Source organism: Pteropus medius, unplaced genomic scaffold (genome assembly GCF_902729225.1).
Source record: "Pteropus medius unplaced genomic scaffold, Ma_sr-lr_union100, whole genome shotgun sequence".
Taxonomy (NCBI): domain Eukaryota; kingdom Metazoa; phylum Chordata; class Mammalia; order Chiroptera; family Pteropodidae; genus Pteropus; species Pteropus medius.
Genome location: NW_024342469.1, coordinates 5,373,927 through 5,388,049, shown reverse-complemented (window position 1 = coordinate 5,388,049; position 14,123 = coordinate 5,373,927). Strand labels below are relative to the sequence as shown.

Sequence of the window (14,123 nt, the reverse complement as noted above, 5' to 3'; positions counted from 1 at the left end):
AGGGCAAGGCCACTGCCTACGGCCTCAGCGTTCTCCTTCTTCAACTATAAAAGGGGTACGATTTGCATTTTCAGATCAGTGAAGCTGATGAGAACTGAGGCCAAAGCCCACTCAAATGTGCAGACGCAGGAGCCGGAGGGCGGGAAGGGGCATTTCCCGGGCAGGGTCAGCTCCTCACCCATCCCGAAGGTATGGGAAGCAGGCTCTTTCTGGAAACAGCGCGAGTATTCCCGGGCCTTAGAGGTGCTCTCTCTCAGCCGAAGCCAGGCCCCATATTCCCTCAGTTCTCTGGCTCGCTCCCCCACAGTGAGAGGCATCCCCAATTTAGAGTGCTTGCTCGTGGCCTCTTGGTATTTGCTTTCAACGTTTGCAAACCGTGCTTGGTGTATGAACAGTTCCTCCCCTTCCCGAATTCCCACAACCCGCCAAGCTCAGCCCCCGAGGGTGCTGCTTGCGGGGGCTCAGTTGGGCCCTCCGTGCATCTTGCCTTGGCCAGGGCTTGGATTCTGTTCCATCCACACTGGACGTCCTGGGTGCCAGTGCTGGGTACTTGCAGCATGGTGGGAAAATGAGGCGGCACCCTGCACCCAGGGAGCAGTGGGAAATCAGAGCCATGTTCCAAGCCAGGAGTGCGGGGATGGTTTTGAGGGCCATGGGACATTGCCCCCGGCTGGAGCAGGACTTTCTGGGAAGACCTCACGGAGGACTTTGGCTGTTTTGGCACTGAAAGCCAAGGTGAGCTGGCAGCAGGACCAAAGCCCTATTGCAAAATCCTGTGCAAGAGTGAGAGGAAGTGGGAGGGAGGGAAGCAGCTGCAGACGGGGGCCTTGTCAGTCTGGCTGAGGACCGGGCTGTGGGGAACTGGGGTCCCTGGGCCTACCAGAGGCGGGGAGACCAGTTCAAAGGCCACTCTACAGACCAGGAGGGCAAGACCCACGGGCACCCCAGGGACTTCTTGGATCTAGCCTGTGGTCTCTCTTGTGGCTTCAGCTGTCCTGGTGGGCAGCAACTTTCTACTGCCCACCAGGACAGCTGAAGCCACAAGAGAATTGGGGGGGGGGTATCCGTGGGGTGAGCAGGATGGTCCAAGTGTTTGTCACTTGATCCTCCATAAATTGCCTTTATCTATGCTGTTCTGGATGTCATACCCTCCCCAAGCAGTCACCCTAACGGGGATACGAAGTGCAGTGACAGATATGCCCTCCCCACACTAGGGGCCTGCTGCCCAGGACGGGCAGCCATGAAGAACACCTACACATGAGGCCTATGGCCGTTCACCATCATTGCACAACTGCAGTGCAATTCTGGTAAGGCCTGCGTGTGCCAGGCAGGCGCTGCTGTTCACTCCACGTGACCTCCCCGCAGCCCTCCATGAGCTTCTGCTCTGGTGAAGTTGCTGGGTCAAGAGCAGCAAGCGCCCCTCCCCCTCGCACGTCACAAGTGGCCTTGGCAAGATGAAACATCCTGGAGATCCTTTGCACAGCAATGTGACAATATTAACACTACTGAGCTGCACACTCATTGGTTAAGATGATAAATTGTTTTATTAAACTACAATTTAAGTTATTGTAAAAAGTACATCACCGCTACACACCTATTTAAATGGTCAAAATGCAAACACCGACACCAACTGCTGGCAAAGATGTGAAGCGACAGGAACTCACTCGCGGCTGGTGGGACAATGGCACAGCCACTTTGGAAGATAGTTTGGTGGGTGGGTCCTTACAAAACATTCTCTTACCGTACAATCCAGTAGTCACTCTCCTTGGTATTGACCCCAAGGAGTTGAAACTTATGTTCAAATAAGCACCTGCACACTGATGTGTACAGTGGCTCTGTTCATAATCGCCCAAACTGGGAAGCAACCGAGGTGTCCTTCGGTAAATGAATGCATGAACTGCGGTATGTGTCCAGGTAATGGAAGATCATTCAGCACTAAAAGGAAATGAGCTATCAAGCCATGAAAAGACACGGAGGAAGCACAAATGCGTATTACCACGCGAAAGAAGCCAGTCTGAAAAGGCTACATGTTGTGTGATCCCAACTATATGACACTCTGAAAGAGGCAAAACCATGGAGACAGTAAAAAAAAATCAGTGGTTGTCAGGGGTTGGGGGGAGGGGAGGATGGAAAGGCAGAGCTCAGATTTTCAGGGTAGTGAAACTACTTATTCTGTACGATACTGGAGTGATGGACACGTGTCATACGTTCGCTCAAACCCACAATGTACAACACAGACTGAACGATGTAAACTGTGGAATTTGGGTGACAACGATGTGTTAGTGTAGGCTCACTGATTTTAACAAGTGTACCACTGCTGGGGCATTGTCGATAGTGGGGATGACTGTGTCTGGAGAGTTGGGGGTTTATGAGACTTTTCTGTATCTTCTGCTCAATACTGTAATGAACCTAACATGGCTTAAATATACCCAATATACTTTAAGAAATTAAGTATATTAAAAAATGCATAGAACTCCGAAGTGGCGGGAGCTGAAATGCCCACGATCAGACACTGGAAAGCGGGGGTCGGGAGGGGAAGCGTGGAACATGGTCACCCCCAGTCAACAGTCATCTCAGAAGCCAGTTTGAGAAAAGACCCAAGACAACCACAAGTGCCTTGCTCAAGCCATCAGCAAGTCAAAAGCAGACAGAAGAAAAGGAAAAATGACCAAGAATCATTTGCCGTCAGAAAAATACTTTCCTCAAGATATATACTTTTCAAGTTTTGTGGTTTAGCCCTTGACACCTGAAATCTATCAATCTCATTTGAACTGTGTTGTTAATGCCAAGTCAAGGCCAGATGGGAAGCCAAGTAGCTCAAAAAGCCATCACTGCCGTGCAGGTCCCATGGCCCACCCAGCATGCCCACCCACACCTCCATCCTGGCGCAGTGAAATGAGCAATGCAACACCACACTGCTTGATGCAGCCATGAAAACAAAATTAATCTGCCAATGCTGCAGCCCCAAATTGATGAGCACACAAGAACTCATTTATAATTGCTTATTTCTACTTCACAACATTCCTTCCAGTATTTCTGTTCTCTAAAAGAGTCCATTAACATTGCATTATTTTTTTATAACCTTTAAAATTAATGTTGGTTGGAAAGTCGTTCTCCTATCAACCTAAGGAGATCCGACCATCCCCATACACAGGTGCGTTCCACCCAGCCCAGCTGAGTGGCAGGGAGGAGCTGCCTTGGGTTTTGTTTCTGCAAGGGCCCCGGGGCCTGCACAAGGCTGGGGACAACGGACCAGTCAGATGGCGGCCTCCTCTGCAGCAGAACCGCAGCCACCCTCGGGGCTGGAACTGGAAGAGGAAGAGACGCAACTGCTTTATATTAAACAAAAAAGGAAACAAGGTTAAAATGAAGTTTATTTTTTTTTTGATTTTTTTTGTTTTTTTTTGTTTGTTTGTTTGTTTTTTAAATAAAACTGTTTGTGAAACAGCTATTTTATCCCCACGGCAGAGTGACCCCTGAAAGATGCACTAACCCCTTCTTAAGGCCTTAACAAGATTTTTTTTTTGTATTTTTTCTTCTTTTTTTAAAACTCAGATATTTAAAAATTATACAATTTACAAAACAAAACAACATAAAGAATCATGTAGCACAGGGCTGCTCAACTGACAGGCTCCCTCCTTTATAAAAATGAAAGCGAAAAAAAAAAAGAGTCAACTGGGTTTCCCGGCCAGCTTATCCCACACCGACCACATGCAACAGCGTCCCGCCCCGTGTCGATTCCTAAGCTTGGGCTTCCTGTCCTGTCCATCCTGGAAGTCAAGGGCACGGCTGCCCTGTACATGCCCGGAGGCGGGCTACCCCTGACCCTGCCTGCCAGGCGCACTCAGTGGGGCAACTCGGGGTCCTCAGTGGCCACAGACACAGCTGTGACCTCAGGGCATCTGCCAATTTCACCCCCCCAAAAAAGATAAAAAAAATTTAAAAATAATAAATAAATAGTGTTTCTGGAAATGAAAAAATTTATTTTTGTGTTTAAACATCATTCTCCCACTCTTGAAAACATGGACCATCCCCACTTCCCTCCCCCCAAAACTTCCCACTTTGAGACAAATTAATGACAAAAGGATGGTTTTGGTGTGGTTCCTCTGCTTTCAATCCTGGGTCTAGAATTCTCTGAATTGGTGAGACAGGCTACCGATCAAAGCCACACCCCCGTCCTTTATGAGATGAGTTTGTTCAGTTCAATTTCACATTTAAATTTCACTGTTACTGGAACAAATTTGGAGTTCTTTAGGTAATTTTAAAATAGAGTCAAAAGGGATAGCGCACCTTTCATTTAAACAAAGTCTTTCCAGACTAAAAATAGATTTATATATATATATTTTTATCCCTCCCTTTTAATTCCCCCCACCCTTTCCCATAGCCCTCCCCTCCCCCTCCCCCACATTGTCACTATGGAGATTGTGTCCATGGAAACAGCCATTCCAACGTCTTGGGTCTTTTCCTGTGGCGCCACGGTTTGAGTGTGATGTAAGAACTTAGGAAGGAAGTGCTGGCATGGGCAGGCACGTCGGGGCGGGGCGGGGCGGGGCGGGGCGCGGCTGCACAGTAGGACGATTTCCATTCCACCAGTGTCCACCACCTCCTCATCTCCACAGTCTCACCTGGAAGGCAGAACGGACACTCAGTGCCGGGTGCTCCGCGGGGTCCTGCAGCTGCGGCCCTGCTCCACAGTGGTGCTGGGAGGGGCCTTTCTGCAGGTCCTGGAGCTGCAGACTCCTGTGCATGGGCTGCTGACACGGGGGCCATCCAGGACCAGCGGTGGAGTCACGGTGCGGGTGGCCCGGGACATGGCTAAGGGCAGCGCTGACCTGCAGCCGTGCTGGCACTGGACTCCCGGTGCCCCGCGTGGAGGGTCTGCCTCCCCAACCCAACATGTGCAAAGAACCGGGGCCACGAGAGAATTCCCCAACTCTCCAGGTGGGGTGACCCTCGCCTTCCACCTGGGTGGGGCCTGCAGTGGGCTCAGAACACAGGTGGCTGAGCACCCAGCACCGGCTCACGACCATTTCGTAGCTGCTTTCAGCTTAAAGTCTCTTCTCTGCACTTAACCAAGAAGGCTCTCCACGAGCTGTGTGGAGAGCGCAGCCCCAGCCCGGCCTCCCCTGCCGCCAGCTCCAGGCTGGAAGACGACGCTGACCACCCACGTGGGGTGGGTGGGGTTGTACCAAGGGCTTCTTCGGAATGCCTCCGGTCATTACATGTGCAAAGGTCTCAGAGAGACACAGCAGTTTCCAAGGAATTCGGTCCAGAGAAGTTAAACCAGACGCCGGGGGCTCACCTCGCTGCTTCCTCAAACCCTCTTTGGTGCCCTCCTCCAACCAATAAACCTCAGGAAAAGCCAGGCGTCATTATCCTTTCTGTTCCTATGAAACTTACTCATACACGAAACGCAAGGCTGGTCTGTGTGCGCGAGCTAGGAATACATTTACCTGCCTTTGCCCAAAAGAGATTCCGAACTGCTTGGCAGAAAACACAGTAAATAGGAAGACGCTTTGCAGGGACAGCGAGACAATGTCCTTACGTAAACCCTGGGACTCCAGCCTCCAGCCCTGGAAACAAGAGCCAGTGGCTGAACCACCCTGCCATTCTCAAAGATGTCCATGGTGACAGCGTGCTTTCTCTAGTCCTGAAGGTGACTCTGGGCCCAGGGGTTCGTGCCAGCCCTCGTGGACCATGGCTCCATGCTGTACTCTGGTTTTGCTGAGGATGAGACTCTCAGCAAATGGGGAAGCAACAGCTTTCTCTGATGCCACCCTAGGAACTAAAAGTCCTTGGTCAAAGTGATGACGAGGGTGGAGCTGATGTAGGACCTCAAGCAATAACCAGAGGGGTGAAATCTTGCTGGGGATGCGGGACGCCGGTGTGAGGACAGATGCCCCGGCCTCAGCGTGAAGCTCTCGGCACCCAAGGGTCTGCCTGGCTGCTGGCTCTCCCTCAGCACCACAGGGGTCCGCCTCCCAGCACTGCCAACAGGGACCCTTCCCCAGGCTGATGTGAGACTGGCCCAGACACACGATGCCGTAAGTGTTAACAAGACTCTCACTGACTCCTCGGCGTATCTTCTAAGAAACTCTTCCCTTGAGACAGAGAACAGGAAGGCAATTCTTTAAGCACCTAGTGTGTGCTGGGCACTGTGCTAGATTTACAGATGTCACTTCACGGTAACACGGAGAGGGCCTTGGTGTTGAGAGGTGACAAGTGGCCCAAAGCCACACAGCTGGCCGGCAATGAGACTGGGGCTCACATCCAGCAAAGCTCTTCTGACTGAGCCCCCAGGGACTCTGAGCCTTTGAGCCTCAAGTGCTGCATGTCCTGTCTAACTGCATGGGACACGGCAGAGCGAGGGAGCACGTGGGGCGGCTGTGCCAGTGAGGATGAGCTCGCAGCCGCTCTGGGCGGGGTGGGCACTGCGCTCTCGGAAGGCATTCCGATTCGGCTGCTCAAGAGGATTTCACCTTGGCCTTGGCCAAAGCCTGCCAACAGCCTCTCCCTTCACCTCTCAGCTGCGCCTCTGGGGCCTGCACTTGGGCCGGCGGGGCTGGAGGCTGTCCTCTGTCCTTCCATGCTGGGTGCCAGGCCTGCCTTCTCCAACTGCAGCAGGAACCCAGCGCCTCCGCCCTGCCAACTCTGGCTGGGGGACAGAGCTGCAGGTCCGCCTGTAGAGGGGAACGGAGGCCTTGCTCTGAATCTGTACCACCTGAGGCACAGTTGGGGGGGGTGGCTCCTCCGGGGCGCACGCACTCCTCTAACGCCATCCCCGGCCCCTCCCGCAGACGCAGGTAACGGTGCCCAGATGCCCGGGAATCCTGTTGGTGCCAGGAAGGCTGCAGAGTGAGGGGAGGGTGGTTTAGACAGGAACGGAGAAGGATGGCCTCTAAGAGAAAGTGACGCTGAAGCCGAGACCCAGAGATGGAGTGGAGCCTGTCACGTGAAGATGGGAGGCCGTGCCCCTGGCCCAGGGTTTGCTGCTGGACAGGGCGGCGGCGGGGTCCGATCTGCACCCTGACTCCTCCAGCTTGGGCTGTGCATGGCAGACCAGCGTGCCGACACGAGCTGATGGACGCTGCACCCCACGCCAGGCTGCGGGCACGTCATAGGCACCTCCTAACTGAATCCTCTAAAGGTTGTTTACAGAAGAAACAGATGCAGAGACATTAAGCGGCCTGACCCTGGTCACAGCGCAGTTTCCGCGCACTCTGTGAGAACGCGGGGCACCCGGAAGTGGGACTCACAGGTACACCCACTGTCCCTTCTCCTCCTGGCTGGGATACCCTGTGATGATGGCTCTTTGTCCCAAGCATGGACCCCAGACGGATGCTCCTTTAGGGTGGGGGTTGTGTCTCTGTCCCTGGTCACTGGGGCTTCTGCACAAGCCCGAGAGGTCTGACAGCGCCCTCAGGACCTGATGGGCAGTGACTGTCCTCAATGTGACTGCTGAACTGGGGGCTAGCCTCGTGGGAACAGCATGTAAAGACAATTTCAAGTGGATGAGCCTGGATGCAGTATGTCCATCTTTCCTCCCAAGAGGTGAATGGGTTGACCGTGCAACAGACCTGAAGCTGCCCACACTTCTGCCCCAATCAGTCACAGCACTGCGGTTCCATATGTGTAAACAGGAACAGCAACGCCAACCTTCCGAGGAATGACAGGCGCAGTGTTAGAGACCAAGAGCTGTCAGCTGGCAGGGCCCAGGGATGGGTGCAGTGGAGGGAGAAAATGAGCAAAACTAAAACCCCCAAGAAGAGATCTGCCCTCAGGCCCAGACTTGTTTTTCTCAAACATCATCTGCAACTGCAGGGCAAAGCCAACGGGGTCTGGTTCCTCCCTAACTGGCTCTTCCGGGACACTTCCAAGAACACTCACCGTGGTCCCCACAGAAGGAAGTGCTACGCGCCTGTGCTGGCAGAGGAATCGAGAGGACGGTGGCAGAGCCTGCCCAGGCAGAGCAACGCCGTGAAGCCCAGGGGACACGCAGAAGGGGTAACAGAAACCTTCCTGAAGAACCAGCCAGGCTGCTGTCTTGCCCCGAGGGCTGCTCGGCGGGAAAGGATTGTGGGAGCCACAGCCGGAGGTGCCGCAGTGGCCGCAGCCGGCGACCTCCACGTGCTCATTTGCTTCCTGTGACCCAACTGCCCGCCTGTCCTGCTCAGCTCCCCCCCTTCCCAGCCCCACTCCCTGCGAGAGGAAGAGAGAAAAGCACGACCATCAAGTCCCCTCCTGACAGCCCCCAGCGGCCACTCATCACACGGCAGGGCAGAGGGCGCTTCCCTGGCAGGCAGCATCAGGGCCCACCTACGAATGACGACTCTCAGAGGAAGGCTGCCACGCTGAAGCGACTTCCTCCGATTACTGTTAGGGATTCAGTAATGAGGGGGTGGGCGCATTCCACAGAGACCCGTCAGGGATGTGGCGTTGCCCCAAAGGGACAGGCCTAGTACGCCTGTCTGGGGCGGGCCAGGCCCGACACACGAGGCCCTCTTTACAGAGAAACGGGCCCCCGAGGAGCACGGCTGCAACGATTGGACCCACCCAGCTTGTAGGAGCAAGTGCCCCAAGTTACGTGTTGGTTTTTCTTTTCCTTCTCTTTACAATGTTTTTCTCATCCCTCTGACTCGGGGAGGACAGGGAAGGCGAAGAAGCCAGCAGGGAGCGGCGGGCCTGCTGCTTCTAGAGACATCGGCCCTATAATCCTATTTTCAGAGACGCACACGCCGCCAGCCGACCACAAGCCCACAGACGCACTCACAAAAAGCACAATTCAATCTCCTGAGATTTTTAAGAGTAAAATTAAATCGGATGCCAAAGTCTACTAAATCTTTGAGGGGATTTCCCTTCCCTTTGTACTTCTGTGAAAAAGAATCCTTCAGAGTACTGGGGAAAAAAAGACTTCGAACAACAAAACTTGGGGAATTTTTTGTTTTTCAAAGGAAAATGCGCCATAAGCTTTACAGATAATGGAGTAAATTAAGAAGACCTCTGGCTACAATATGAGCCGTTCTCAGATGCGGACGAGTGAGGGCGGCTGGCCACAGGAACCCCCCACCCCGAGGGTCCATCCCGAAGCCACTCTGCCTTCAGGGACATCACACGCAAGGCCTGATTTCAGAGCAGTCGCCTGGAACCCTAATGGGCAATGGGAGGCACACGCCACCTCTCCACAGGCATTCTGGGGAGCTAGGCAACACCTGGGGTTAGCAGTCCGCCGATTACACATTTGTGGTGCAGCCTGGCCTCAGGGGTGGAGGGCGGAGGCCATGACACCCACTTGGCGTGTCCGGCAGGGGCGGCACCCCGACTCACCTGTGCTTGCTGTACTTTCCATTCCCACGAGCACACTGCCCCCCTCACCCCCGCTCCGACTGCTCTGTGCTGAGGCTGCCTTTCGCTGTCTTGTTCTGCAAGGGGGGGAGAGGGCACGGGAGGGGAGGCTGACGCCGGCAAAGCCAAGGAGACAAGACAGGAGGGACAGAAGAACAAGCGTGGGGGTCAGGGAGGGCGGAGGTGAGGAGAGGACGGCACATGGAAAAGGAAAGAAAAGGCAGAGTCAGTACTGAACGACAAACAGGAGATATTCAGACAGTTTTCTGAGGTAAAATGTGCCCATTAAAAAAGGGAAGTTTAAAAAATAGAAACATATAAATTACATAAAGATAAAGATTACTGTAGGATCCTACGAGCCATCTCTGGAAATAATTTTTAAAGAAAAGCATAAGTGAGCATCTTTTAGAAGCATTCTGAGGGCCGACCTGCCAGGATGACCTCTTTCTAGTACTTTCTGGCTCTATTTGGAGATGGAGACTGTGAACAGCCAGTGACCGCCAGGTGTCAGTGTGACCTCAGCCAGAGGAGAGTCGGCCACCGCAGGACATTCCCGGTGGTGACAGCCTCCAGCATCTCAGTGCCTTCCTGGGCTTCCTTCCTCAGACCCTCTCCTCTCAAAAACAGACCATTCACCCCCTTATCTTCTATCTTTTCCTAAAAGAGGTGACCAAGAGACCACCTCTTGAACCAACTGGGAAACAAGGCAGTGGCAGCCCCTCAACTGCCAACTTTGGACCGATCGCCAGTGACTTCTGCTGAAGTGAAACCCAGAAGAAACGGGGAGTTTACCCTAAACCCTGGAGTCAGCTGTATTTCTCCTGGCCTGGGCAAATGCCTTCACTTCCGTGTCGAGGCCTATAACCAACCTCATTTCACGCCAACCTGTGAGCGGGGCTCCATTAAACTAAAGTGAGACCGGCTTTACTGAGCTTGATCTCCTAATTCCTCTTGACAGACAGACAGACGATTCTCTCCAACACGCTTCTCCAGCCCCCCACACCACACGGGCGGCCACACCCCATGCCGCAGGCCTCCCTCTAGCACTGGGCCTCTCTACCCTCCTGAGGCCAGGAGCCCAGCAGAGTGAGACCTGGCAGGGTGGCCTCGGTCCTCCGATGTCCGCCTTCCCCACCCCCGCTGTTGGGAGCACAAGCTCTCTGGGGCTCTGACTCACCTTGTGCTTGGGGCACCTCACCGAGAAATTCTCCTCATGTAGCAAACAATCTGCAAGACAGAAGCGGACAGTGCCGGTGAGTGGGGCCAGGCTGGCCGAGACTGACAGGGTCCCCACACTGTCATTTCTAATAGGAAACATTAGAGACATCCGCACATAAACTGTGGTACTGAAACATGATGGAATATTGGTCACTTAAAAAATTAACATTTCAAAATAGCTAACTGTGTATGAGAAACATTCATGATGCAAAATTGCTTGAAAAACAGGAAGCAAATGTGTAAGTATGATGCTAATTTTATCAAAATGTTTTATATGCATTAAAAAAAGACAAAGGAAATCTACCAAAATATAACTGTGGTTCTCTTTGGATGGTAAGATTATAGGTGACCTAATTTTATTTCTACTGTATTTCCATGATGTTATATTGTTTTAATAATCAGAAATCATCTCTAATAAATGTTGTTTTTAAAATCCCCGATTCTAGGCTAAGCCCGCTCTACAGGCACCAGTCAAAGCTTCCCGGTGAAAACACTGAATCTGGGGGCACCTTTCCTCCTGTCGACACCACGTGTCACACAGGAAGGGGGCCAGGCTGAGCGCCTTGCCGTCCCCTTCACCCTACAACTCACAGAGACAGGGAGAAGCTCTCCACACGAGCCCCATAATCCACGCTAAATGCTTCAGAGGAGAGTGAACCCCCGTGAAGGGGCTATTAATCCTCGGAGGGAAATGATTCATTCCAACTTCTAACACAGTGACAGCATCCTCGATGACAGCAAGGACGCGCATCCGCCTCCAGGTGAGCGGCACGCTGTGGCACAAGGGTAGTGCGAGGCGCAGGCGAGGAAATCGCATTAATGAGTTCGCTCCGCACGCCACGGCTCCCGGAGACCGACAGCCAGGTCACTGGCGCGAGGTGCGGTGGCAGAATGTTAATAAATATTGATCGCACATTCTCAGATCGCTCCCAGGCACCACGGCGGGAGGCAGCCACGGTGCTTAGCCTGCTAAATTTACAATTTAACTCGTTTAAACTGAGGTCCAGATTAGCAGCCTGTGTACCCACAGATTTTAAATGAAAATGTGTAATAAGCAAGAAAAACACAGATGAAAAATTCTCAGGTCCTCTTACTGTAAACGAATAAAAAAAGACCCTTTCACAATTCAGCTTAGACTTGAACCTCCAACTACCGTCCCCACACGGAGTCCTGAAATATACTATCTAGGAGTGAGCCTCCTCGACTCTGGGCAGGCCCCAGGGCCCGGGGACTTGGCGAGTCCTGCAAACCTCCGCGCCCTCCCCCGTAAGCACAGAGCGTGGCGGTAAATGAAATGTGTTAATTTAAAACCCACAAGTACATGGCGTGACCAAGGCTCCTGCTGCTCCAATCTGCCAGAGAGCTTACGAACAGCAGGAGGCAGACAACTGGCACTCAGGGGAAGCACTTCCCCTTACCTGGGCTGTGGCAGCATGCTTGCTGGCAGTCTCTAATGTGAGCCGAAGAGAAAGAGTAGAGCCCACGTGGGCTCGGCCACCCTCATGGCACAGGAGTTTAAAAATGGGGAGGGAGGAGTCATGTTAGTTGGCAAAGGCTCATCAGAGAGGCAGAGGTGGCTCAGTTCCTCTCACAGCCATGACCAGTGACCACCAGCTGTGATGAGCCATCAGTAAAATACGTCTAAAGTTAGAAAACATGTCTCCTTTTAAGTTAAAAAGCAGAAAAAATAAAACAAGATTAAGTGCACACCAAAGGCAACCTTGAATCTGGGGAAACGTAAGCCTCCTAAACAAACGTGCCAGAGACGGCATCCACCTCTGGCCGGGCTTCCCACACAGGAACGCTGTGGACAAGGGCTCCGGCCTAGTCTCAACACCCCCAGGCCATCAGGAAGTGCAAGTCCTGTCCCTGGCAGGGCACGACCCCGGCTGGAGAGCTGACACTTGGCAGGGTGCAGGGACTAGTCCCCACTGGGGGAAGAGCTGAGAGCGGTCAGAAGGGTAGTAGACCTCCTCTGAGGTCTCTGAACAGGCGCCTGGCCCCGCAGCCAGCCAGCCCGCCTCTCGATGTGTTTCCTACACCGTCCAGAGGGCCTGGCCAGCACTTCCACAGTGAAGTCAAAGTAGACGGCTTGCTGGACATCACACAAGTTGGAGAAGACTCACAAGGCTGTCTGGTCCACAAGATGGCTTCCATGCACACAAATATCCAACGTCCCAGAGGGTACTCTGCTTTGAAACTTCTCTCTCTGAGCTTAAGGGCAGAGTGGACTTTGCGGAGCTCCTTATAGGAAGCTCCTTGTAGGAGCTTCGGATACCCACGTGCATCCATATAAGACCCCAGGCTGAGGATGGGGGCTCCGAGAGAGAGGAAAAGGGAAGTGAGATCTCACGAGTGTCCTCTGTGCCTGTCTCCAGCTGATCTACAACCTACCTCAGAGCTGCAGTGAGCACTCACGTTAGTAGAAGACAGGCTGGGACACAGGAAGGCCTTGACCACCACCAGTCATCCCTTAATCACCCAGCCAGGGCTCTGAGCCCTGGACTGCAAGATCAAAGTCTCAGGCAGAGAGAGCAGGCTGCAGAAAGTGAAATTCCCAGCTGTGTTTCTTCATGAGAGTAGAAGGAGAATCCCCTCCAGGCAAGATTCTTTACGCACAGCGAATTTTTAATGAGCCAGCACAGCGCTTTTTTCCTTGGGTCTTAATTGTTGTGGCTCATTGCATTAAATACATTAAACCTTTTTTTCCCCCTAAACCAGTGCTCAGGTTCTTATTACTGCATTTCCCACCCCGGAGCCAAATCCTGTGCCTGTGATGTAACAAGCTGCACAAAATTGCTAACCATGATGTCATAAATGTAGGAGCAGCATCAGGTAGGGGGAAACTTCAAGAGCCACAGAGCCTATTGAAACAAAGATTTTGTTTCCATGGAGCTGTCCCCAGTAATTAAAGATTTTCCCTGAGACGCCCACAGCTCTGTGAAGGTTCGGGCAGTCGGGTCGGCAGAAGGGCAGAGGTCGAAATGTATGACTTTTCCTTATTCTGTGGAGATGAGGGGTTCTCAGACCAGGGGCTTATTTTTATCACTTGATCAAAAAAAAAAATCACGAACTTTCCTGTATGCAAAAGTCCTTCACACACAGAACAGAATTCCCGAGATCGGGAAGGGGAAGGACAAATACAAGGAGCTGCCCCCTGGGGCAGCGCAGGCCTCTGGGTCATTGTGACCTGAGTCATCAAAAATGCCCAAGACACAGTCACCTTGTGAAGCTGCTTCTTAGGAGGAGCAGAGGATGTGGCAGCTGGGCCAGCAAAGCTAGAAGCCGAGGCTCGCATTGGCCTCGCCGACCCGGGCAGCCTATCGCTGGAGATTTGGCCACTGACATCTGCCAAAGAGGCATGTATGTAACCTCTTTACCTGAGCAGGCCACACACTACACGCTCAGAGAGAGGGACAAGTGCCATTGGCTTACTAACCCTCAACTGGTAAAGCAGCCCCTGCCTCCCTGCTGGGGGTGTGAGATGGTGAACCAGGCAGCCCTCCCTGGAGAGAAGGGAAAGCCCTGGGTCTTTCCTGAAGAACCCTAACCCCGCCACCTGA

General features: G+C 52.9%; 1 protein-coding gene across 1 annotated transcript in view; it reads right to left on the bottom strand.

The window, feature by feature from the left end:
- Positions 1-3,357: 3,357 nt before the first annotated feature.
- Positions 3,358-14,123, bottom strand: part of TCF20 (transcription factor 20) — an 86,706-nt gene continuing 75,940 nt past the window's right edge. Inside the window, 3 exon segments of the mRNA XM_039863285.1 lie at positions 3,358-4,625; positions 9,325-9,452; positions 10,520-10,569. Of these exon segments, the coding sequence (XP_039719219.1) occupies positions 9,369-9,452; positions 10,520-10,569 (134 nt within the window). The 3' untranslated portion in view covers positions 3,358-4,625; positions 9,325-9,368.